The sequence below is a fragment of the Benincasa hispida genome, chromosome 2 (genome assembly GCF_027475165.1).
Source record: "Benincasa hispida cultivar pf3 chromosome 2, pf3_genome.v1.1, whole genome shotgun sequence".
Classification (NCBI taxonomy): Eukaryota; Viridiplantae; Streptophyta; class Magnoliopsida; order Cucurbitales; family Cucurbitaceae; genus Benincasa; species Benincasa hispida.
The window spans coordinates 63634247-63661530 of record NC_143479.1 but is presented as its reverse complement, the minus strand read 5'-3'; the positions used below and the strand labels follow the sequence as shown (position 1 = coordinate 63661530).

The following is a 27284-nucleotide window of genomic DNA, read 5'->3' as shown; positions in this document are numbered from 1 at the left end:
AAGGCTCGGGCACTAAGCGATCGTTTAGTAAAAGGTAAGTGATCGTTTAGAGAATGCACGTGCGGGTGTAAGCGGTTGTTTAGTAAGTTAGCGCTATTGTATAAGCTCTAAAAATACTAAGCGATCGTTTGCTAAACACTCCGTGAGTAATTAAGTGTGTGTTTTGAAAAATGAAAACAATTTTCATCTTATTCTTCAGTTACGAAAACCAAATTGCACTTCCCACTATCTTCTGGTTATGGAGAAAATGCCGAGCAATTATCCCATAACTGTCCAATTAATAAAATAATAAATATAATCATATTATATTCATAACCTATAGTTTGATATCATATATCAACCATAGTGTTTTCTCTTCTACTTGATATAAATCATATTTATATCCAATTTCCTCCAAATTAATGTATCTCATACATTTAGTCAATCATATCATATATAATTACCAGTTCAATTATATCATATATAATCGAACTCCCTCTTGTCAATTTGAACATTTCAAACTGACCCAAAAACTAATTCTCAACTTGTATCCAAACTACCAAGGAGACTTTATGGACCTATGGCTCGAAGCTCCAACGGTATGTAAATAGCTTACTAAACTCTTTAGCCAGGAGATCCACCATCCGTTAACTGCCAGGAATTCCACTAAAGACCGACAGTTGTACTCTTCTTACCACAGATATATTTCTGTGTCCATCGGATATAACCAATCATCAGTACGATAACCCTTCACAGATGCTCGTAAGTAGAGTTGGGCCAATTTACCGTTTTGCCCTATAGTTACAGCTTACTCCTTAAGTACCACTGATCCCTCTAATGAACAATACAACATAGTCCTACTATGTGTGAACACCTCTCGGGCTATGAAAAGATGTGTGGCGCCACATTATTCAAGCCCCGAGATCAGCTCTTAAGGGAGCAATCTATCTACTTACCCCCTGCTTTGGGGAAGGAGTGAATTCCATCTTGTGTAGTTGAGTTCTCAGCTCCCAAATTAGATGAATCCTCAAAGTGGTAGGTTTGAGTCGGCGGCCTGGCCACTCGCACCCATGCAAATCAAAGGACCGCCCGCAATGGTTGGAGTTTCCAACTCACTCAAGATTGAGGTCATGTTACTTATGGTCATCTTAGTGAAGTGAAGTCTCTGCCATGAACGGTGTTATATAATGAGACGTTAACACTTCGTGGCCAAGTCTCATACAAACTCTTTGTATAGGACGTCTCCACTCGCATGTCCCCTACACGAATGATCAGGATCAGACCATCTGTGACAAATCACAACACTTGTAACCATTCCACAAAGAGGGCCACATCCGTAGTGTTACCAGTATAAGGTTTCCCTTCTATATCCATATACTACAGACCATTTTGGTTATCACTTAAGATATGATCCATTTGTATGTCACCACATACATGCTTAAGTTACATAATGACAACCAAGGAGTTTAGTTTATTGGTTTGTGGTAAAGCAAATAAAACATTCAATATGCAAAGTCAAGAAGTGAAGTAAATATCATATATTATACATTACAAGCGTTCATACAAACTGTTTACAAACTACAGGATACGAGATTTTAGGGCATCATCCCCAACACTATTTTCATATGCTATAAGAGAGAATGGACAAGTCTTTCATAAGTACTGCCTTGAATAGTTGATTCAATTATTAGTATTCAAGAAAATTTTAGGCTTCAGAAAGAAAACTCAAGAAAATCATCAACTTCTAAAACCAGTTTCCTATTCATGCTCATCATTAGAGACCATGACATAACTTTTAAGAAGAGTGATGATTACATGTTCATAGAATTTTCAATAGAAGTTTTAGTCATATACACAAACATCATAGTAAATTTGAAATATATTTTTAATTAGTTTTAGTCAAGCAAGTCACTAAATCCCTAACCTTAAGAATTAAAAGGGGGGGGAAAAACTCTATGCTAGAAACATTAGATTTAATTTAAAGAACAACAAGAGAGATAGATGCTAAATGACAATAAATCAAAGCAATAGTAATTAGATTACAAATTCATGGGAAATGAAACAATGGCTTGAATTCGCAAAATAAGAGAAAGGAAATGAAAGGGATGTGGGTGAACCTGTTGAAAGCTTACGAAGGACACAGGAGCGGCGGACGGCACGCAAACGGCGAAGATCTACGAACAGCGAAGGCACGCGAAAGGAAAAGAACGGTTGACGACAGGCAATGGCGAAGAGACGCGAAGAGAAATGAACAGCGAAGGAAATGAAGGAAATGAACGAAGGACAACAAGGCATGCGAAGAGACGCGAACGGCGACGACAGATAACGGCGAAGAGACACGAACAGCGACGGTAATTGCAGTGAGCGGTGATGGCATCGGCAGCGAGCGGCAACGACAAGCGAACGACAAGGCAGGCAGCGACAGGCGACGACAGCCTAAGGTTTTCAGATTGGGGTTAATGGGGAAGAAGGGAGGCTGTGATCTGGGTATATACAAAATCGGATCTCCCAACGGCTATTGACGACCGTCAGGAGATCCATTAGGAACTCCCGACGATTAAACCATTGCGTCAGGAGATCCATTAGGAACTCCCGACGATTAAACCATTGCGTCATGAGATAGGTCCTATATTTCGATGGTCCCTTACGTCGTCCGGAAAGACCCTATTTTCCGACAACTGAGCTCCCGACGATAGATTTAGGCATTGGGGAACTCCTTTTTCTTGTAGTGAGGAAAGATAGAACAACTCTAATAAAAGAAGAAGTAGATTTATTGAAGATAGTGAAGAGAATATGAAACGCTGCAAATCATCAATGAAAGATGCAAAGAAATCTTCATCTCAATGTAAAAAGGAAGCAGAAAATTGCAACATTAGGGTTACAACCTGTGAGCAAGCAAGGGAGAGAGCTGAAGAAAAGCTTGTTGAAGAATGCAAACGCACTACTTTATGGCAAAACAGAGCTCTAAAATGTTTCAACATCCTACCTTTTTTAAAAAAAAAAAATAAAACTCTAATTCATTTAAACTCTTATTAAATTTAAATTTTAGTTTTGGTTCATGATATTTTTGGTTTTGTATCTTGTCGCATTATTATAATTATTATTATTTTTTAATAAGAAGAGTTAGAATTATGTAAGGTAATTATTTTCTGTTACAAATGAGAGTTAAGATGAAAAATTAAATATTCAAATTTGTATTAAATATTTTAAATTTTTTATTCTAACGTTAGATTTTTTTTTAATTTCTTGTTGGTTTTATAATTCAATAATGAGATGAAAACAATATTTTTTTAAAAAATGTTATTTTTCAAAAAAAAAAAAAAAAAAACTAAAAAAAGTATGAAGAAAAATGAACTTTGATTTCATAATTTGCATATAAGTTTAGGAAAAGATTCTTAAAGTAAGAAATGAGAAATAGAAATAGAGGAAAGGGAGTTGGAGTAATCGGCCTGGTTGAGGTTGAGCTCAATAAATGCAACCAAAAATTAGAGAATGAGTTTAGGGATGAAACTAGAGATAAAATTGTTGGACAAATTGAGTGTTTCAAAGGAATGGAGGTTCCATAGAACAGAGGTACACGAACTTAAGTTGGATTAACCGGCCTGGTGGAGGCTAAGATCACCGACATGGGAGGCGCCTGAGATGACCACATCACAGCACGAGGTCGTCGCAAAAACCTACACAAAAAATATAAAAGAAATCATTACATTAGTTTATATTGTGTAATTTATATTTGTTAAATTCTCTTTAATTTCAATTTTACCTTTAGATAGACTATGATATTCTCTTGTCATTTTATATAGGAATATCATTTTATTTCTAAACGGAAGAAATCAATAAAAACGAGAAAGATTCCATCGTTGGGACAAATCTTTATGAACAAAATAAAAAAGAATCGACATCAAAATTGAAACAAAAATATTCAACCAAAGATACACATAATCTATTGTTACGTTATCATTGAGGAATGAAAGATCAAATCTAAAATAGACCATCTTAGAAAATTAAAGCATAAAAATATAAAAGAATTTGTTAGGTTATATCATTCATTTTCATATGAAATGGACATAAATTTTTTAAAAAGTATTGCAATTCTCAAAAGTTAACTGTATGTATGATAATTTCGAGATAAAAGTTTGATCTCCATCCCACATATAGTAAAAAAATTATAAATGTGAAGATAGACTTAACAAGAAGGGCAAATTACAAAAACTACTATGAAGTATATGGTGGTAGTTTTAATTATACCTTTTAAACCTTCAATATTAAGAATTGAACTCTCAAAATTATATATACGTTAAAATTGGGTTCCATTAGATCTTCAAACTTACATAATTATATAAATGGTAACGTTTGTATAAATTTAAGAGTTCAATTCTTATTATTTATGGATCCAATTTCACAATCGAAAATTTGAGAGTGTAACTACAACTGTCACCATACTTCATGGTTTTTGCAATATGCTCTAAAAAGAATTTAAAAAATGGAAGGTCCCATATTCAACCTAAACCTTTTTTTAGTTTTTTTTTTTTTTTTTTTTAAATTGTTGTTCACCTACCTCATTTAAACCAATATTTTAAAGTACTCCAATTGTAGAACTTGCTCAAAATTATTTGAAAAAGCATGTATGTTTCTTCCGTTGATTTTTAATTTTTTTTTTTTTTTTTTTTTTTTGTAACTTGTTAGATTTGGGTGACAATTATTTTATTTAACTCTATATAAGGTACCAAAGTAATTAATATTTAAACAAAAAAAATCTAATTATTTTAATAGTTTTTTAGTTAGATGTTTATTAATGAAGAAGGATTTTCTTACCATTACAGTAGTTTAAATTATGATTTATTAATAGAAAAAATAAAATATGATAAATAAAACTAAACTAATTTATTTTTTTTATCTTAAATTTCTATGCTATCTCATAAAAGTAATCGTTTTTTTTTTATGGAAGTGAAAATAAAATTTCATTCGAGTTCATAAGATAAAACAATTGAATTTTTCATACATGTACAAAATGGAAAAAAATCATACATTTACATATTAACATAGTTCCTTAATACTTAAAAGGTATTAAATTAACAATTTTCTTTCCTCGTTATATAAAAAAATTATATCATGGTGCATGCTTAAATATTCAACAAAATCACACAATTGCATTTAGACTCTAAACTCTAAAAATCCATATATGCTTGAATATTTACATAAAATATATAAAATCATACCACAATGATTTTTTTCTACATAAACAAAATAAATAAATATGTTCCTTTCAATCTAATAATGCAGTGGAAATAAAAGAGGATCGAGATATAATTGTTGTATAAGATGAAAAAAAGTATTAGTATTATAAGCTATAATATCTAAAAAAAATTAGTTAAAAACATTATCTACAAATCTAAATAAAAACAATATATAAACATGTAGTCATAATCTACAACTAAAATAATAACAAAATAAAGAAATAGGTTTGAAATGAAAGTGTTGAAGAATGAAAGAGATTTGAAATCGGCAGTCAAAATTGAGAAATGGAAGAGAAATTTGAAAATATAGTTTGAGAGTTTTTTAAGAGTGAAAATCAGTGTTTGTCGGTAGAGATAATTGGTAAAAATGAGAAGTAGGTCTTGTTAGGATGGTTGATTACGTTATTGCATGTTCAACATGCAATTTATTATTATTATTATTATTATTTTAACAAACCGTTGATTTTTGTCTTTATTTTTGCATCTTCATCATGCAATCATTAAAAAATAAATATTGGTAGGAACCAAATGTTGAGTTAATCCAAATTTTAAGATTTTAAAAATTTAGAAGTTGATAACATATACAAATAAAATAAAGATTTGTGATTGTCCCACGAGATTTTTGGAAAAACGTGTTTCGTGGAGTTGAACTTGAGTTGGTGTTGATGTTGATTTGATGCGATGTAGTTCGATCTCTAGTACTTGATCCCCTGATTCTCTTTTAGTCGAATGCGTACACTTGATTTGAGGAAGCGAAGCACGTGATAATCTTAGAGTTGAAGTCTTGGAAGAATGCTTCTCTGAAAGACTTCAGTCTTCAGGTGTGGTCAACTTTAGGAGGAACTTTAGGAGGAGTCCTCTGGTTGTTGGGAGAATTCTCTCTAAACTCTCTAGAATGTATAATTCCTTACCCCACAAATGGAGAGGGCTCCTCTATTTATAGGGCTCTCACCTTCTTAGGTTTGGGCTTGGTTGATCCATGGGTCTAGCCTTTAGGCCCAATTAGTTGGACTTGGGCTTGGTTGGTTCATGGGTCTGATCTTTGGGTCCAATTAATCGGATTTAGACCTGATTTGACATTTGGGTCAAATTCAACCTATTTTTGGGCTTAGTTAGATTTTGACCCAAATAATAATATCAAATTGGGTCAAATTAATCCTATCGGATTTAACCATCATGATAAAAGCAAGTGGCTCCATCGAAATTTGTCTTCACCTTCAATTCGGAACATCAATTCCTAATTGGACTCAAATTTAATGATTTGTAATTTCGTCATTAATTTCGTGGTAACTTGTGATTGGTTCAAAATTTCTTATTCAACAAAATTCATCAAATCCTATAATAAATTTGGATAGAAATTAAATTTTGTAATTTTTTAAAATATTGCTATATACCTAATTATAGGATGATACTTGTTATAATTACTTAATATATATGACTAATTAAAAACTCTTAAATGATTCATAAAAGATAAAGTGAATCACGTTTCAAAAATGAAATATATAAAACTTAAATTGGGTTGTACATATATAAAATAAAGTATAAAAATGTGTATATATATTTATTATCCAAATAGATAATAGATGTTTAGGCAGTTTCATATTGATTTAAAATTCAAATTTCTGCAGTTATTTTTCTCTATCATCATTATTACTCAATATTTTTTTTTTCAAATTCAATATTTGTCTTTTTTTTTTAACGAAAAGTTTATAAATAAAGTCCTTCCAAAAATTCCACACCTAGTCGAACTACAAAACATAGAATTCCTTTTTGTGGTTTGGTTTGAGGGAGAAAATTAAGCATATATGGGAAGATTATTTTGTTTTTCGAAAGTAAGAGTTAGTCCTAAAATTAGTTGGTTTGTTTGTTTGGGTGTGATTAGAAGAAATTAGATGGCTCCGATGTTGTACTGCTGTCGAAAACGTGGTTTCCGATGGCGACGGTTGATTTACTGGTTGGTAATTTTAAGTTTTGGAATTTGCATTCTGACGACGTTACTATGTGTTTCCAAAATCCTTTAGTTCCTTGTCCATCTTGTTATTGTGATCACTCTTTCGAGGATTTTCTGCCCATCTATTGTTGTAAGTTCTTTTTCTTTTTTATCTCTTCTTTTAACATTTCTCATTGGTCGAATTCATCTTAGACCTACTATTTTTAAAATTTGTTGAAAATTTGAACTAAAATGGATTAGAATGACTACATATATAATGATTTTTCTCTTTAAATATTTATATGTTAAATAGTTGAGTAAAGACTTAAGTTGATGAACCATATACTATAATTGCAAGGATTTGAAAAGAGAATACCATTTTTAAACAAATAAACAAAAATGTTATGGAATGAACCCTAGGGTTAATAGGTAAGGGTAAATATGATAATTTTAATGTATTATTATTTTAAAATTGTTTTTGATTATTAGCGAATGTGACCGAAATTGGAAGGAAAATAACCCATTAATATATTAACTGACTATTATTGCTCTTGTATTGTAATTAAATCTGGTACAAATTAAATAAATCTTAATTATCTTTCTATATGAAAAAGGAAAAATAACTTTTGAAATCTTGACCAAATTTTTCGAAATTATTTTCTCGAAAAATAATTCTAAGAAAATATCAAAATGCTAGGACCTTTAAACTTCCTACTATATTAGGGTAAATTTGATTCTTTCAATTTTTCTCCAAAAAAATTATCTTCCTTGTAATTCTGAACATTTAATTGTTTATATAATTTTTTTAAAAAACAATCTTAATATAATTTTCCTTAAGGATTCTGTTTTTTTTTTTAATCTAATACTAAATGTTAAATTAATAAATTGGATTATGTGACCCAGTTCTACTAAGAAAATCACTTGTGCATATTTTATTTGGTATTTGGTTAACTCTCTGGTTGATTATTTGTATTTCTTTACCTTTTTTTTTTCCTAAATATATCATAATGTGTTCAGCTTGAGTGGAATAAATCAATAATTATGATTTATTTAGGTCTCGTTTGATAATCCATTTGATAATCATTTTTTTTTTATTTTTGAAAATTAAATCCGTAGACACTACTTTTACCTTTTAATTTCTTACTTTGTTATCTATATCTTTACAAATGGTTTAAAAATTAAGTCAAATTTTGAAAGTTATGTTTCTATTTTTGGGAATTAGGCTAAAAATCCAACTATTGTACTTGAAAAAGATATAAATTATTATAAGATATGAGGAGAAAATAAGTTTAATTTTAAAAAACCAAAAAAAGGAATTCTATGTTTTATGTTTTATGTTTTCTTACTAAATATTTGGCTTAACCATTTTAATTTTAATTTTATATATATTAAAATTATAAACATTATTATTATTTTAGATTAAATATATTCTAAACAATCTATATGTATCATATTTATGTTTTGTATTTTAAGTATAGCGATGCATTTTTTATTTCTATTTGAGCCTTTTACTGGACTATTTATATTATATATAATAATAATTTTTTTTTTTTTAAAAAAAAGGAAGAGAAGTTAATCTTTCATATCTAATTTAATGAAGTAAATATAAATTTTATCTACAAATATAGCTGATTTAAGCTATCTATTTTCAATTTTTTGTCATCACATATATAACATGCATTATCATGTCCATGAATCAGCATGTATTTAATTAATAGTTTAAATGTTAACGCATCATAATTTGCCACGCCGTTGATTAATTTATAATGTTATAATATTTTCTTTTAGTGCAGAGTTCATCAGTTACATACTCAGTTCGAGATTAGTTTAGTCTTTTCAACTTTACCCTAAATTCATCCTCATTAATAGGTTATTGGCATTAAGAGATGGGTGGATTTTATATTGAGCTATTTGGTTTGCCTTTTCTTTTCTTTTTTTTCTTTTTTTTTTAATTTTTTTATTTCTAAAAGGATTTTTCTAAAACAATGTTTTGATAAACAACCCTTTGATTTTTAGTTTTTGAAAATTTAAGGTTTATATATTATAAACACAATTTTCATCTATTTTTTCTTTAGTTTGTTATCTACTTTTTAGGAGTCTTTTCAATGAAGTTATGAAAACTAAAGTTATAGGTTCCGTTTAGTATATATAACCAATTGGTTTTTTGTTTTTAATTTTTGAAAATTAAGTAATTATATATAAATACTACTCCTGTTCGGAGGTTTTTTTATTTTGTTATTCATTTTTTATAAGTGTTTCAAAAACGAAGCTAAATTTTGAAAACTGAAAATAGTTTTCAAGAACTTATTTTTAAAAAAAATTGATGAAGAATTCAAGTGTTTCTTCAAGAAATGTGAGAAAACCACCGTACGAATTGAAAAGAGAAAAAAGCCTAAATTTCAAAAACTAAAAACTAAAAACAAGATTGTTATCACATGAGACCATAGATTTTGTAAACTTTTCTTTTTTAATTAAGGTTTGAAGTATTTAGTTAGAAAGGATAAAAATCATAGTAAAGAAGTGATGAAAATAAAAGTGATTATGGGTAAATTGCACCTTTTACCGCATCAGTCTTTTTATTTGTATTAATAAAGAAGTTAACCTCATGGGTAAATAGTACCATTTTTTGAAGAGTTTATGACTTTGGAAAATATTGGAAAGACATGCATTTTGTTTTACAAACTGTTTTTTTATTACAAATCCTTCCTGTATTAAAAATATGATTAAAATATCATTTTTGTTCATGTACTTTAAAATTTATGTTATCAATCTCCATAATTTCAAACACGGAAAATGTAGCATTTGTACAATCTCAATAAGATTAACTTACAATTTTGGTTCCTATAGTTCGGAGAAAGTTAGACTTTAGTCTATAATTTTAAAAATTAGATTTTAGTCCTTATGGTTTATTAAAACTTCGTCAATAGTGTCTATGGTTTGACAAGTCCTCATAAATAGTCACATGAGTTTTATTAATTAAATCATTTCTCAAGTCCTAGGACCAAAATTTGAAGTTTAACCTTTCAATAAATGTTAAAATTATAATCACCACCAAGATGGTATAGGGACTAAAATGGAAGTCTCAACATACAATGAGGAATAAATCGAAACTTTTGATCAACTCTCGAACACTAATACGAACTACTTTTGTGTGTTTTTCTCAATGATGTAGACATTGATCTAGAAATGATAGAAGAATTAAGGAAATATAGAGCGACTCTAATGAAAGAAGAGTTAGACTTACTAAAGATAGTGAGGGAAGAGAATATGAAACTCACCAAATCATTGAAGAAAGAAAGATACAAAGAAATCAACATCTTAATATAGAAAAGAAGCCAAAAATTGCAACATTGAGGTTAGAACTTGTGAACGAGCAAGGGAGAGAGCTCAAGAAAAGCTTGTTGAGGAATGCAAGCTCACTGCTTTGTGGCAAAAAAGAGCTGAAATGCTTGCAACACCCTAATTTTTTCTTCTGAATGTTTTTGTCTATCCTTTTTTTAACTTTAATTTTCATTTTAACCTGTCATGTTTAAAGTTTCTAGCTTGGTTTGTGACATTCTTGTTTCTTGTAACGTTATTTTTTGTTTTTTTTTTCCCTAATATAAAAGGTTAGAAAAAAATTGTAAAAATGGTAGGAAGATGCATGAAGTTCAGTTTTCATAATTTAAGTTTAAGAAATATTCTTAAAAGTAAGAAATGAGTGTTTTTTGAAAAACTAAAAATAAGAAACAAGAAACGAAAACAATACTAAACTTCAAAATTTTAACTTTATGAGAGGATCTAGATTAATCTTTTGTAATACGATAGTAATTGTGTTTATTAACTTGCATGTTATCATAGAAATCTTTTGTTCATCTTTCTTTTGTTCATGTTAGTTATAGAATCTAAGGTGGAGAAACTTGTAATCCATAAATAGAACTTCAAAAAATCAATAATACAACCATAATTGGAAGGTGAGAATATTATCTTCTGAATAACAAGAATTATAGTTAGATGCTTTAATATCAACAAATTCTATCCCTTGGTAAAATAAGCATCCAAAAAAAATGATAAAGATGACAATTTAGGCCCTTGGCTTTGAAGTTCTACTTCTACCAAAGTCATCTATTTATTAGAACTGCCATTGAGGTCAGAATAATTGTAATGATAAATTTGGATTTTCTTAGGAATATTTCAAATCAACAAATCCCATTGTAAGGAACTAGAAAATTCAACCAATATAGGATATTTTCTTATACAGGTTTTTGCAAAGGAAAAATTGGCAACAAATAGGCCTTAGGAATTTGGAGAATTGGGTAAATTAATTATAATCAAGTTAAGTAAATACTGTCCAAGACTGCAAATCCAGCTGCTACACCACCCTCATTTGATGAAGATACTTTTGTCCTCATCAAGTAACCACTGTGGTCATTTACAATTACTTTATCCTTGTTCCTGCATATGAAATTCAGAACTATCAAAAAGGGATGAAAAGAAAAACTACCTCCTAAAAAAAATGATCTAGAATAGCTTTGTGGACAAAGAACCAATACTACCCTTCCAAAGGTCGATGATTCAATCACCGTCCCACAATTGTTGAACAAATGATAATAATAATGCATAGGAAAATGACTTGAGATAAAATACACTAGTTCATATCTTAGTATCGGTCAGTTTCCCAGTCTAGAGAGGAAAAGAACCAACACTGAAATTAACTACTTTTTAGAAGTTCAACTGCTTGCCCAAACGGCCAAAACCCAAACCAGCAAAAATCCAAGCATAGCTTAATGGAAAAGAACCAATTACCATCCCCAAAGGTCGATGATTCGGTCTCCATCTCGCCATTATTGAACAAATAATAATAATAATAACGCATAAAGGAAAAGACGAGATTAAATACACTAGTTCACATTTCAGGATCATTAGTGTAAGCGGGTCGGTTTCCCAGTCTAGAGAGAATGGGAACTGACACTGAAATTAGGTACACTTCTAAAAGTTCAACTGCTTGTCCAATCCAAATCAAACTAACCCACTACTTTTCGGATTTATTCTTTAAAACAACGACTACCTGATAATTATACTTCAAACCAACTGAACCAACCAATTTTTTCCATTTTTTAGTTTCAACATACACCTCTGCAAAATACTTCATTTAAAAGTATACTCCTAGCAGGAATTCCCAAAGTCACACCATGGTTCACTGAAAAGAGAAAAACTACAGTTCCCAAAATCACACCATGGTTGACTGAACAGAGAAAAAGTCGTATATGTTTAGAGTAAAATATCTTTCTTGTGCTAGGATTTGACAAATGACAACTCTTTGTTTCAAACCCAGAAGTAGAGACATAGAAATTGCATCACTATATAAGTATATTGGAACAATTAAAACCTCTCTCTCTGTTTGATAGTTTTATTTTTTTCCTTCTTTCTTCAACCATCATAAACCAAGCATTCCAGTTGGTTACCATCAGTGAATCTCAATAAAGTTATAAGTTGCATACCTTAAGTAAGCACCGAATATACCAAGCTCTGAAATTGCATGGTCCTTATGACAGATCCCATCTCGCACAAAAATTGTCGGGAAAACAGATGGGAATATCCTCTGCATAAGAATGTAAGCAGCATCTTCTTCACTCCCTTCCTTCTGCAATCTTAGAAGGGCTTCCCTCACATCATCTCCATAAATATTATTCCCTGAAGGAGATTAATGACTTCTTCGTGAACAGCTTAATTGCAAAGAAAGAAAAAAGTTAGGCAAACCGCATCGAGAAAATTCAAACGGTGATGGAACGGACCTCCGCCTTCTCTTTGCGGCTTCATAACGAATAGGTCTGGTGTTTCGATGGCTTTTTTAACTATATCTTTGTCATCTAAACTCCACAACCCTGCAAAACACTTCCTTATCTTGGCAATATCCTCTTTACTGTCAAGGAACCTGAAGTAGAGGCTCAAAATTTCAGCTGCAAATAGAAATTGCAATAAGAAACACCATTTCCTACATAAATTATCAAATCCCAACAAATTCACCTAAGACATGTGGGCTTACATGAGTTAGTTCAGCTAGACGAATTTGTACATTGTCTGAAAATTTTTTGTAAATTTTTCACGATAATTAATTTATTACACAACATGCTATTGCTATTGATATATATTTGTGTCAACTTGATAATGAGATGTATTTATATGAGGATAGACGATTGAGCATACTCACGTCACTTTAATTCAATAATAAACTTTATTTCTAGACTTTTTGTGGTTTCTAAAATTTTGCCTCATTTTTTACAAACTCTTCTTAAAATTTAGAAACAAGAAATAGATGATTTACCAAACACATTTCTCTGGTCAAAAGGAAAGATGGGAACTGAAGATGCAAACATAAATAATACCTTTCAAGAACATTTGGTTTTGCAAGTTCCTGTTGAATTTTCTTGGTGCCTACTAAATGATAAGATATGGATGGGCATTTGACTGCAGATGACTGCTCCATAAGTAACCTTGCTCTCCATTCCTGAAGTTTGTTACCATTCAAAAGAGAAAATAACCCCAAAGCTTTACTCAAGATAAAATGAACTTGAATAAGTTGACAAGGGAAGTTAAAGAACTTTAAGAGAGACTCTTCTATTCCTTGATATTGAAATAGATAAAAGTCATCAATTTGGAAAGATTATATTAAAAAAAACCATCAGATGTAAGGTTAATGAGTTAGCGGGTTGCAGTTTAATTTACTATTATAATTGTCTATACATATGATTAGTTTAGCATTCCTTCGATATTGCCTGGGTTTAATGGGTTGGTGTTGGTAAATTGTAATGCAGACTTAAAAAGGCCCCTACACTCGAGCTTCTATGAGTTTCATCAAGAAAGGTGAGCTTCTTCCTAAAATGAATGGCAACACTAATGCATAGCAGCAAGCCAACCCAAAAGAATACATCAACTTAATCCTAATGCCTAACCAAAGAAAGTGCCACTGCAAGCAGTAGCAGAATGAAGCAGTTGCTCACCGATTCAGATGGATAGTCCCTAGGCGTATATCCAGCCCTGAAGTACACAACTGCAATTGCTTGGCCATCCCTGCAGGGGAAGAAGTTTTCAAGAATTATAAGAAACATAAAATTGTAACCCAATTTTCTGAAGGAAAAACCAATTTTGACATTCAATATTACTTACACAAGGAGTGTTCCATCAGTTCTCAGTACTCCCTCTCTATCGACTTCTGCCAGTGTTTTCCGGAGAGTCTTGACATTATGTGTATTATAAGGCTAAGGAACATTTACTTGGCAAGCTCAAGATATATCAAATTGATCAAATTGTCAAAAAAAAAAAAAAAAAAACAACAATCTACTTTCAATGTTTGTAGTTTTGGTCAGAAGTAAATTGAAATTTAAGAAAATTGATCAATGCTTTCTAACGTAGATCAGACAAGAGTGGATATCTTTTTCTCAAGTTAACAGAAAGCCAGTGTTGATCATACATGTTCCGTTCCTCAACTTGAACCACAAACATAATAACGGCACTGCAGAAAATAATAACCCCTGTTACATATGCTGCAAATTAGGTTTCTAAGAATGGAGATGAATAAGGTCAAATTGTCAAATCTAACCTTGGGTCATTATATTCAGTCCAAGCTTTGGCCAGTACCTCAGCATATTGGTTTGCCGCATGGTTTTCAGGAATCTTTCTATAGTCCAATCCGAGGACTTCCCCATATTGACTAAGTAAGTCCCTGGCAGGATAAAATGACCAAAGGAACGATCAAGCATGGAATAAATGCTCGGAGTCATCACAATGATCGAGAGACTTTAGAAGGAAAAACAAAATGCTCTGAGTCATAAATTCTTAGAATAACACCAACCTAAGCACTTATTTGGCTAATTCCCATATTTTTAAGTGCCACAAAGAAATTTTAAGAAGAGACCATTAAGCTTTTTACCGGTAAGATGAAGTATAATGATAGAACTTGACTTTAAATTAAGGAAACTAAGTTATAATAGAGAGAAATCTGAGGGACCTCTCCCCTTACCAAGTCACTAGTATTCTCCTTAAAACAATTATCCCCTATATCCCTACTTCCTATAGACCTACTATTGTTCATAGTATATTACTTACCAATCTTTTCATATGCTAACCTAACTTAATGACTAAGGCTTTCAGATTTCTTAAATACAAGCACTTTCCATATATTAATTACCCCCTTTGACTATTAATTAACTCTCCTGACTGAGTTTCTCTTGTATACTTCCATGATTGGGGACTGACATATAAATAGAGGTTAAGGCACGCTGCACTAAAGGATATTCTAACTATTTCAATTGGTAGAGGTCAGAGAGAGCTTACAATTACCAAAGGGTGGAAGAGGGTACAGGAAAAGAAACCGATAGCTTTTTTGACTAATTCCTTAAAAGATTATTGATTTCCTTTGCAACTAAATCTTTCAGAAATGAGCCTTCACCCGAAAGGACCAAACACAATCTTCCACCTCTTATGCATCCTTTCAAACTAAATGGGAAGTTTTTTCTCTCTCTCTTAACGGAAATGAAAATTTCATTGCTATAATGAAAAACCACACTAAATATCTATAACATTTACCTATGAAGTTCACTGACTAGACAACTAAGTCCAGGGAATGAACATGATATGGTGTTGAGCTCTACTTGAAGAAGTAGTTTTGTTTTATCATCAAGCATATAATCTGAGCGATGTAAACCCAAGCGGATTTCCTGCTTGAACAGTTGGAGAAGTTCATTACAATCCTTCATTTAAATCACATCGCTTTTGGCTAAAATTGCACAGAATAGAGAAATTGAGTAGGTAAGGACTTTAGGAACAATAAACATCATGGAGGTTTCTTATTCATTTACAAAATTGAAGTAACGAAAATTTTCCTCCGTTTCTTATTCTTATCTGCAACATTATGTAAGTTTTCCATGTCGCCCAGTGAAAACATAGAAGAGAATGGAAATATGTACTGAAGCGGCTGCATCAAAAAGAGATATTTTTTAAAAAACTAATAAGTTAAAAACTTGTCTTAAACATCTGAACTTCATTCAAATAGCTACAATACAAAAGTTTGATAGTTTACTCGTCATGACAACATAATACCAAAAAAATTTAGCATACACTTACCTCTTTTTTGTCAATCTGAAGCATCTTGGAATGAATATCTAAAAGTCTGGATGTAAAAACATCTCCCTTTTTAGTTCTGCAACATGAATAAGATATATAACATTTTTTTTTTGGTAAGAGAGAATCTCTATTAGTAACCACAAAGGTAGAAAGTAGGGTTGATGGTTGTGCGCCCTAACTAGCTAAAAGAATGTAGGGAAAAATAAATTTTTGGTCCCTAGGTTTCAAAATGTTACAATTTTACTCTTGAGATTTAAGTTTTGTTTCAGTTTGGTCCATCAATTTTTCTTCAATTTTTTCCTTTATTCAGATTCTTCTTTGCTTCTTCTTTTAGTTTCTCTCTCTCACTTCTTGCTCTTTTCGCTTGTGCCTCGTCTGATACAACTACAATTTTTTTTTCTCATTTTTTCTTCGAGAAAAAAATTGCAAAATGAAGAAGGAAAAGAAAAAAATTTTTGAGTTTTGTTTCAATTTGGTCCATCGATTTTGGGTCTAGTTTCTATTTAGTTTCCATTTCTTTTTTTTTTTTTTGAGAAGGATGAGCAAGTGATTATTAATTACATAAAAGGGAGATTCACTTGCAGTTTTTCTCATAGCTGACCTTAAGATTCATGGAATGCTCAAAAACATGTTTCATGGAAATTAGAAGAAAGAGTCAACAACTAGTGTTTGTGCTGACTTTAAAAGGGCCCAAGCATACCTGGATAATGATTCCTGTAGAAATTTCCCATCCATGCTCACTCGATCGACTAATTCATTAAATATGGAGGATAACTCACATGCTTGCTTCCGATGAGTTTCAGGAAATAGCCCAGGCAACAAGGCAATTGGTGAATGAGACAAACCTACACCTGGTACTTCGCCAGATCTCTGCATCCCAAAACATTTGAATGATATTTAAAATGTTCCCCCAAAAAGAAGTTTGTTGCTACAGCATCAAAACTCACTTTACATACATCCTTATTCCAATCATTATATTAAGAAATTTCCAACATATTTTTAATGAAGAAATAACACTTACTGGACTGGAAACGATGAGAGGATATGGAATTATTAATCTTTAGGTTTAGTTTTGGGGTGATCACTATCTATAATCACATAAAGGCTCATCGAAGCTTAGCAAGACTTTTCCTTGCCAATGCCCTAGCAAGGTTAAATTCGTTCTTCGAACAACTTGTCCTTATCTTCATGGCACAGGGAGATTCAATGGTCTTAAATCCGGTGTTCTCTTTATTTGAATGCATCTATAGGAAGGCACCATCTCTTCTTCCACTGCTCCTTCAGTAATAAAGATTTGGGTTTCTCTTTACATACTTCTGAATTTTCTTCGGTCCATCGTCATTCTTGGGATGGAAATTTGGTTCAAATTATTTGCAGACATCCTTTTAAGGAGAAAACAAAGGGACATTGGGTCAAAGCAACCAAATTGAACTTTAGAGTATTTGGTTAGAATGAAATAATAAACTTTTCAATGGTAAAGCCAAAGATTGGTGGGAGGTCTTTAAGCTACGCAATGTACCATGAATCTTTTGGGTTTCTATTTATAAAGAGTTCAGTAATTAGACTTCTTTTGTAACAAATAGTAATTGGAGAGAGTCTTGGTAAGATTCATGGCTGTCTTTCCACATTGTAACTTTTCAAATATCAATGAAAAGATTGTTCCTACTTTCAAAAAGATGAGGCAGGGAAACAGATTATAAGCAATGAGTGATATTCCACCATTATCAATCGTTTGATTCTACATTTCCCACAGCAGAAGCAATAAAGCAAACCCATTAGAAACTCCCCACAAAAATATTTTTCAACATCCAAAAACCAAATAAAAGGCAGAGAGCATCCACCCTATAAACTGCAGAAACGCTTACCTTCACAGACTTGTCACCAACAACAAGTCCATGTAGCGAGCTCCAAACTAGAGCATCATAGACCATCTTCTGAAGCAATTCTTGATCGATTCCATGAATATCCGCCATGGTTTTCAAGGATTTCACTTGGGTTTCAAATTCAACCGCCTTACTGCATTTCAGAGGCAATACTTGTGAAGAATAATAAGAACAAAGAAAAGGGTGAGACGTGAATTTGATGAAATTTCTGATTCGATTCTGATTTGGGTATAATTTTGATGGGGAAAAGCAGAAATGTTTGGTGGAGGAAGTGGGAGTGAGAGAGCATGAAGAATGGGCAGAACCCATATCGAATATGGCTCTCGCTTGTACCTAAAAAGATGCGGCTAAGGCCCCCATCAACAAGGCCAAGGGAGCACAGCCAACGTAGTGGATGGCATTGAGACGTCAATAATAATAATAATAATAATAATAATAAATCCTGGAAAGATGAATATGTTCCTCTAGTGACTTCTTTTTCTTTGGTCTTTTTTCTTTATTCTTTTGTGGAATCAAAATATCATTGACGGGTGTTTGAGGTGATGAAATGAGATGATATGGATTGAGATATGACTTAATTCAATATTTAAGAGGACAATTTGGTATATCACTGATATTTTCATGTCCATCAATAGTGTATTAGTCCTCATCACCACCAATACCCCTATTGAGAATAATTGTATAGGGCCCAAATGAAAAGTAGCTCCAACTTTAGAAATAAATTAATTGTAACATTTTGTTGATGTCATCATCCTATAAAATTACCACTTTAACCCTTATTTCTTATCCCTTCTTCCTTCTTCTTTTTGTAGTTTTTTTCCGTTTTTCTGCATTCTTTCTTCTCTTTTTTCATTTTTTTTTTTTTTTGCATTTTTTAGTCGTCATCTTTGTCTTCTTATCTTCGTTCTTCTATGTTCTTCTACGTTCCATCGGTCAAATTTTTTTCTTTTCCTTCTTCATTTTGCAATTTTTTTCTCGAAGAAAAAATGAGAAAAAAAAATTGTAGTTGTATCAGACGAGGCACAAGCGAAAAGAGCAAGAAGTGAGAGAGAGAAACTAAAAGAAGAAGCAAAGAAGAATCTGAATAAAGGAAAAAATTGAAGAAAAAAATAATAGTTGTGTCTGATGAGGAACAAGAAAATGGAGCAAAAAGCAAAAGGTAGGAAGAAGCGAGAGGAAGAATCTGAACAAAGAAAAACATCGAAGAAAAAAGTGAGAGGTAGGAGCAAGAAGCGAGAGGAAGAATCTGCACTAAGGAAAAAAATCGAAAAAAATTGCAGTTGTGTATGATGAGGAACAAAAGAAATGAGCGAGAAGAGAAAGGAATAAACGAGAATTCATTTGAGTGCCAGGACCTTGCATGCGGTTTGGGGACGATATGGTAATTTAGCAAGCAATTTACGCAAGCATAAGGCCATTTTTCAAACAAATTTGAATCTTCAGCCAAATTTCATTTGGCCCCTAAAGGGGCCTTCCATACATAACCCTCATGTTGCCTCTTTGGTGGCTAACTCCAACGACGAAGTCGGCGGCCAACTCCGTCAACCTCCGACGATAGCCACCTCACCTATTCCAAGGATCATTATTTTAAATATTAGTTCCTAATTTATAGTCATTCTTTATATTAATTTAATATTAATAAAAACACACTTATAGCATATAAAAAACCCAACAAATTTGTATATAAAGAATTTTTGAGAAAGAGTTGCCAAATACAAGAGTGTTTTCATTTTAAACAGTTTTTATCAAGTGTTTAAATTAAAGTAACTTTTTTAAAAACATTTTTTTCCAATTTAATCCAAATAGAAGTTTGTATCATGGCAAAAAGATTATAAATTGGAGTTTGGAAGGTAAAAGGATGTTATTCAATATATCTATCAGATAGAGGATTTTGAGGATATTTATGTAAACTTTTTGTATAAGTGGATTTGGTCATTTGTTGGCACATATCATATATAATTTTTTTTTGTATCATCTAACAAGGACGGAGAATGTGGTTTTGGCTACATATTTTTTATGTCAACCATGTAGCATGACATTAATAGAGCCATTTTAGTACAGTTACGTTTTGAGAATATTTCACTTACAATATAAATCCAAATTTATTTTGTTTCAACGGGTCTAAATATAATTTTGCCAACTTGACTAGAAATTTTAGAAATGTTACATGCACAAACTTGTAAGATGATTGCTTATTTTTTTTTAAAAAAAAAAAATGATGTGTATGATGCAAAACGTAAACCCCATTTCCCAAAACTCCCAGCAATATATGTATACTTTAAAAAAACAATAAAACAAAGTGTAATCCATAATGTATGTTTGTACATATATATATATATATATATATATAAAAGAGAATGAGGGAGGGAGAGAGGGAGAGGAGAGAGAGAGTTATTGAATAAAAAAGTTTTAAACAAAAACAATCACTATAAAAATAAATTATTTGTGTCAAGAAAAACTACATCAATATTCCTGATATATGAACTCAACTCAGCACTTCAAACACCCAAAATGCAGACATATAAACTTCACAAACATATGAAATCCAAGCATCATATTTCATCTTAGTGCTCCAACCAGCCCTTAAAAGGTGTTTGGATCACCAACATGAGTTGAGTCGAGTTGCTAACATATATCAACTCAATATTTGGCCCACCAACTTTAAATGTTGGTAAAATTGAGTTGGTTATTTTTACCAACTTTTCTGCCTCCAATGTTTTCAATAACTCTACTCTTTGGCCACCAGCAGCAATTATTGTTGCCACACTCCGGCGACATACTCTAACGATCAACTTCAAGCACCGACAACCACCTCCAACAACAACTCCGGCGAAGACCACCTCCGATGATTAACTCTAGTGACAACTACCTTTGACAATGAATACCGGCATTTACCTCAAGTGACCAACTCCGACAAAAACCACCTCTAATGATCAGCTTCAGTGACGACTAACCTTTGGTGGCCAACTTCGACAATCAACTCAGGCGACCAACCTAACCACCAACTTGTCGTTCATCTTAAACAACTAACTCTAACTACCAACTTGACCGATCATATACTAAAAGAAAAAATAAAAACAAAAAAAAACTCGTTATCAAAAGTTTTTTTAAATATAAATTTAAAATTAATAGTTTGTGGTGTTAAATAGTCATACATCTTTATAGTAATTTGATATCGAGGGATTGACTGAGAATGATCAGATCATCCTTACGAACCTACTTGTCATTGATATCCAGAACACTAATTGCTTCTTAATAGTCCCACCATAATCTAGGAAGAGGTATTGTATGCGTCTACTTGGTAGAACTTACTTGCTTAATTATCTTAATGAACATTTTTTTATGTGCATGAAATTAGCTCATTATTGGCCATGTTTATTATTATTACTATTATTACTATTTTGTGACCATGTAAATAGACTCCTGATGCCTTATTTTTTGTGCATGTTCAACTCATATGTTCCATAACTTTTAAAGTATGTAGTAGGGTTGTTGATTATATTAATAATAGTATTTTGTCTACGTTAAGTACAATAGTTACAGGTAGAAAATTGTAAAATATATTTTTATTTATTGAATTCAAATCTCAAATAAGTGTAAAAGTTTGGAAAAGTATAGGAATAGTTGCATAAATAGTAGTTAGACTCAAAATAAATAATATATATAATACAAGGATAAAAAAATTACATATATAGTACAAAAATAGGCCCATATGTTGAAAAAGTCTAAAAAGCCGAATTCAATCTGTGTGTTGTTTTTTTCTCTCAATTTTGTAGTCTATCAGTGGCTCTCATTGATAGCTTTTATGGACGACTATCATCAATAGTTTATAATCATTGGCTATTAGTGGCTATCACTGGTACTGTTTATTAGTGGCTATCATTGATTGACTTTCATCAATTGGATCGACTTTGAAACATTATAACTTAAAGCTATCAATAGCAATAACTGACAAACTCTCATCAATAACAACCAACTTTGAAAGATGACACTTTAAGTTATCAATGATAGAAAGATATCAGTGTCCACCCATGATAGACTTCTAATGGTTATCAACTTTGAAAGATTGAACTATCTGCGATATAAAACTATTAAGGGACGTTTGGGGTAAGGAGTTGATTATTATAGTTGGGTTATAATAGTTTGTATTTGGGATGTAAATTATTTTAGTTTAGGTTATAATAGTATGTGTTTGAGGTATAAACTATTTTAATTTGAGAAGAAAATAGTAAATATTGTAGCAAAGAATAAAAAAAAATAAAAATAAAAGTAAAATAGTAAAAACTGTAGAAAATGGGGGCTCTAAAATAGTATTCATTGTAGCTAATTGAGAGTTTTGAAATAATATTTACTATAGTATGAGATGGTTATTATAGTCTTAAAATAGTCATTGCCCCAAGCATCCCCTTAGTAGCTATCACTAATAGACTTTTATTAGTGACTATCAATTTTGAAAGATTGATACTTAAAGCTATCAGTGGTTATCACTAATAGATTTATTTTATCTATAGAAAAATGTTGTGTTTGTTAACTCTATGTGAGCATGAAATTTTCTTTGTCATAGATTTTAAAAGTCTAATTCATTTTATAACACTTATTACTTAGACAATATCTATAACATACACCAAACATTTCATAAATTAATATAACAACTTATATTAATTCTCATGAAATCCTATACATGCATATTATATATTATAACACTTATAACATACTTTCAATGCATGAAACATGTTTATCCTATGGTGGGATTTTATATCTATATGACATACTTTATGCACAAACAAATTTAAGTTAATTAAAACATACATTCATAATGCATAATTAACTAAACACACTAAAGTGGATCAATTTTGGCATCCTAAGCTATCAAAGAACTAAATTATTACAATAATAATTGAAAATTTGACTTGAAGCGCTCTCGAACACTTTGAACTGGCCCGAATCAGGTGAAAACAACTTGAATTGGACCACAGAACTGGCTGGAATTGGGCTGAACTGGACCGAACCAGTCCTGTTGGACCGTACTTCCTTGTGCATGTTTTTCTGGAAAAATGAAGAACAGTGTCACGACACCATTAAAGAGCGTTATGCCGCTCACCTCGGGTCTCAACTTTCTATTTCGATTTTGCTCCAATTCTCTTAAAATTACAACCTCTAATGAATCTAGCAAAATTACATACTCTTCTTTACACATTAAAGCCCATACAAGTAGACAATTACAATTATTTCAACAAATTGAAGCTCAATTCGATGCCAAAACCTTAATATATTCAACTTTAGCAACCATAATATTCATCTCATGAAATAGCACCCACCAAGCTTAAAGTAATACAAATTGAGTGCTTAAAACTGTTGGATTATATGTCCTAAAACTCGCAGTTTGTAAAATTGAACATATTCTTTTTACAATAAAGATGCTATTTAGATTTATTCAATAAAGCTGTTATTGAATATGTAAATTGCACTTGTAAAACCTATATCCAATAAATTAACGAATATCTTGCTATAGTATGAATGCTTGAACCTTATGTGGAGACATAAAAGAGGATTAGGTTGTGAGTATATAGCCAAAATGGTCTATAAGTATAAGGATAGGGTTGGGTACCTTATCTTAGGACACTATTGGATGCAGTCTGCTTTGTATTAGATACAAACGATGTGATCCCAAAGTCACTCATGTGGAGATATGTGAGTGGGAGCATCATATGAAAAAGATGTTTGCATAAGACTGGACCATGAAATAGTCACTTTTCTTTATAACGCCGTATATTGCTAAAACTGACTATTTCAATTTGATGACCTAAGGTAACTCGATCTTAATCGTGAGCTAACTATGAACTCTTATTTATTCAAGATTATCCTTTAATCTGCATGGGTAAGAGTGGCTCAACATCGTCGCTTAATAAGCCTCCCATTGTAAGGGTAAGATCAAGTAGATAGCTAGATGTTGGAGTTAGCTTGCAATTAGTGGAAGCACTTAGGATTTTAAGCACTCTAATTCCATCAATTTTAGCATAGAAACATGCAAGTTCATAAACTAAAAATAGGGTTTTGAAGATATACCTTTGAAGAACTCTTCAATCTTCAAATTCAACTTGAATCTTCACTCCAAATGCTTGTAGACCACCACTTGATCTTCCCTGTTATTCTCTAGGACCTTAGATTGGGTGGTGGAACCCAAAATGAGAATGAATTTAAGGAGATTTGGGGAGAAAGTCTAATTTTGGTGTTAAAGGGTTGAAGAACTCTTCTTCAGCAAAATCTCAAAAAAATAGTCATGCAACCTCCTTTACAACTCAAGTTTTTCTGAGTTTTTAAACAACTTAGTCATGCAATCAAGATAGCATATCAGCTTGACACCAAACACCAAAAGGATAATGGAATTGGAAGTGAAGTAATTGTGAAAAACCCACTCAAAACTTAAAAATTGATTCAAAATCAATTAAAATTTTTAAATAAAATTCAATTAAATCAATTTTTAATATTTAATTTAATTTTCCAAAAAATGCATTAAATAAAATTAAATTATATATTTTAATTTTCACAAAATTCAAATTGCTAATTTTAAATAAAATTAATTCAAATAATTAATTTTAAATAAAATTCATTTAAATAATTAGTTAAACAATTTAATTCATTAAAATAATTTAATATCCAATATTAAATTATTAAAACACCACTCCCTAACCATGAATCCGTATTTATGTATTTACTATTTAAATCAAATTTAAATATTGTCTAATTCTCCAATTTCGTTTAATGCGATATAATTATTCGATAATTAAAAGTGTAATTATATCGCATATAATTACTAATTTCCTTAATTCAAATTTGAACATTTCAAATTTACTCAACATGCTATTCTCAGGTTTAATTTTTTTGTGAGCTAGTAGGGAGATTAATCGACTAAACTCTTTAAATCGTATTAATCAACTTTCGTTAACTATCGGGTCACTCCACTAAAGCCCATAGCTGCATTCCCCTCACTGTAGATATATTTCTGTCCACTCGATATAACCATAAATATACTCAGTAAGTCGACCCACTAAAAACTGTTTTACCACCAAGATTACATTTTGTTCCTTAAGACTCGTTGATCCTCTAATGAAAAATTTGTTGGAGATGATACCCTAAACTCTCACGTCCTATAGTTTGTAAACACAGTTTTGAACAAACACTTGTGATGTATAATATATGATATTTTTTTCACTTTTGTCTATGAACATTGGATATTTTATTTGCTTTACCACAAACCAATAAACTAAGATCCTTGGTCGTCGTTTGTAACTTAAGCATGTATGTGGAGACATCAGGTGGATCATGTCTTAAGTGATAACCAAAATGGTCTGTAGTATATGAATATAGGAGGAAAATCTTATCCTGGTAATGCTATAGATGCGACCCGCTTTGTAGAATAGTTACAAGTGTTGTGACTTGCTACAGATGGTCTGATTCTGATCATTCATGTGGGGACATGCAAGCGGGGACATCCTATACAAAGGAGTTTGTATAAAACCGGACCACGAAGTGTTATAATCTCATTATATAGTGTCGTTCATGACAGAGACTTCATTTCACTAAGATGACCATAGTTAACATGACCTCAATCCTAAATGAGTTGGGAACTCCTGCCTTTGAGAGTTGTCCTTTGATTTGCATGGGTGTGAATGGCCAAATCCCTGACTCAAACCTACCACTTTGGGGATTCGTCTGATTTGGGAGCTGGGAACCCAGCTACACAAGATGGAATTCACTCTTTCCCCGAAGCAAGGGGTAAGTAGATAGATTTCTCCCTTAAGGACTGATTTCAGGGCTTGAACGATGTGGCGCCACACACCTTCTCATGGCCCGAGAGGAGTCCACATATAGTAGGACTATGTTGTATTGTTCATTAGAGGAATCAATGGTACTTAAGAAGTTAGATGTAGCTACAGGGGCAAATTGGCCTAACTGTACTTACAAACATCAGTGAAGGGTTATCGTATTATTGATTGGCTATATCCGATGGACACAAAAATATATTTGTGGTGAGAAGAGTGCAACTGTCGGTCTTTAGTGGAATGTCTGGCAGTTAACGGATGGTGGATCTTGTGGTTAAATAGTTTAGTCAGCTATTCACATACTATTGCAGCTTCGAGCCATAGGTTCATAAGGTCCCCTTGGTAGTTCAATGGATTCAAGTTGAGAATCAGGTTTTTGGTCAGTTTGAAATGTTCAAATTGACAAGAAGGAGTTCGATTATATATGATATGATTGAACTGGTTAATTATATATGATATGATTGACATTATGTATGAGATACATTATTTAGAGGAAAATGATATAAATATGATTTGTATCTAGTGGAGGAGAAAAGACTATGTTTCATATGTTACATTTGATGTGATATTAAACCATAAGTCAATGAATATAATATGATTATATTTATTATTTATTTTTGGACAATTATAGGATAATTGTGCCGGCATTTTCTTCGTAACCGTGTGATAGTGGGAGGTTGCATTTAATTTTCGTAACTGAAGAATAAAATGAAATCGTTTTCATTTTGCAAAGAGATCTGTCATTCGCTCACGTTTAGCGTATACTGCCTATCGCATAGCAAACCGAGGGTCTACACGATAGCTCAACGTTTCTAAACGATCGTATACACGCATGCAGCTTACTAAACGATCGCATAGGATTTGCTAAACAATCGTCTAGCTTTTTCCTAAATGATCGCGTGCCCGATCGTTTACTAAACGATCGTGTACCTTTTTTCCTAAACGATCAAACATCGTCTATACGATAGAAACTTGATATACTCCCACTTGCTTGGTCGTGGTATGCGATCTTCTCTTCCTCATTCCTTCTACCAAATCCAACAGAGCCCACACCTCCTGGATTCTCACACCGAGAATACCGAGGGTTCTAAGTGGTGGTGTTCTCCCTACTATTGTGTTTGTGAGGAGTCTGTTCGTGGGTAGACGACCAGGTTTTGGTGGACGATTGCTTGGGCATTCTTAGCAAGAGTGAGAGGAGCAGTCCTTATACGAGAACGAGTTCTAAGGCGAAGAAGGGTTCTTCAACTGGTACGTATCTTGTTCTCTTATTGTTTAAGTTTTAAAGCATGCCGGTAATTAGTTGTTAAATGCATATCTATTATGTTTGATT

At 31.9% G+C, this 27284-nt stretch overlaps 1 protein-coding gene across 1 annotated transcript; it reads right to left on the bottom strand.

Annotated features, from left to right (window-relative positions):
- Positions 1-11235: 11235 nt before the first annotated feature.
- On the bottom strand, positions 11236-18751 carry GSH2 (glutathione synthetase 2). The gene is made up of 12 exons (XM_039021765.2): positions 18114-18751; positions 16949-17118; positions 16249-16324; positions 15712-15842; positions 14726-14848; positions 14558-14638; positions 14293-14373; positions 14127-14196; positions 13512-13633; positions 12921-13060; positions 12627-12819; positions 11236-11580 (listed from the first exon to the last, which is right to left on the bottom strand). The coding sequence occupies exons 1-12, from the start codon at positions 18438-18440 to the stop codon at positions 11457-11459; spliced, it is 1638 nt and encodes a 545-aa protein (XP_038877693.1). The 5' UTR covers positions 18441-18751; the 3' UTR covers positions 11236-11456.
- Positions 18752-27284: the final 8533 nt, after the last annotated feature.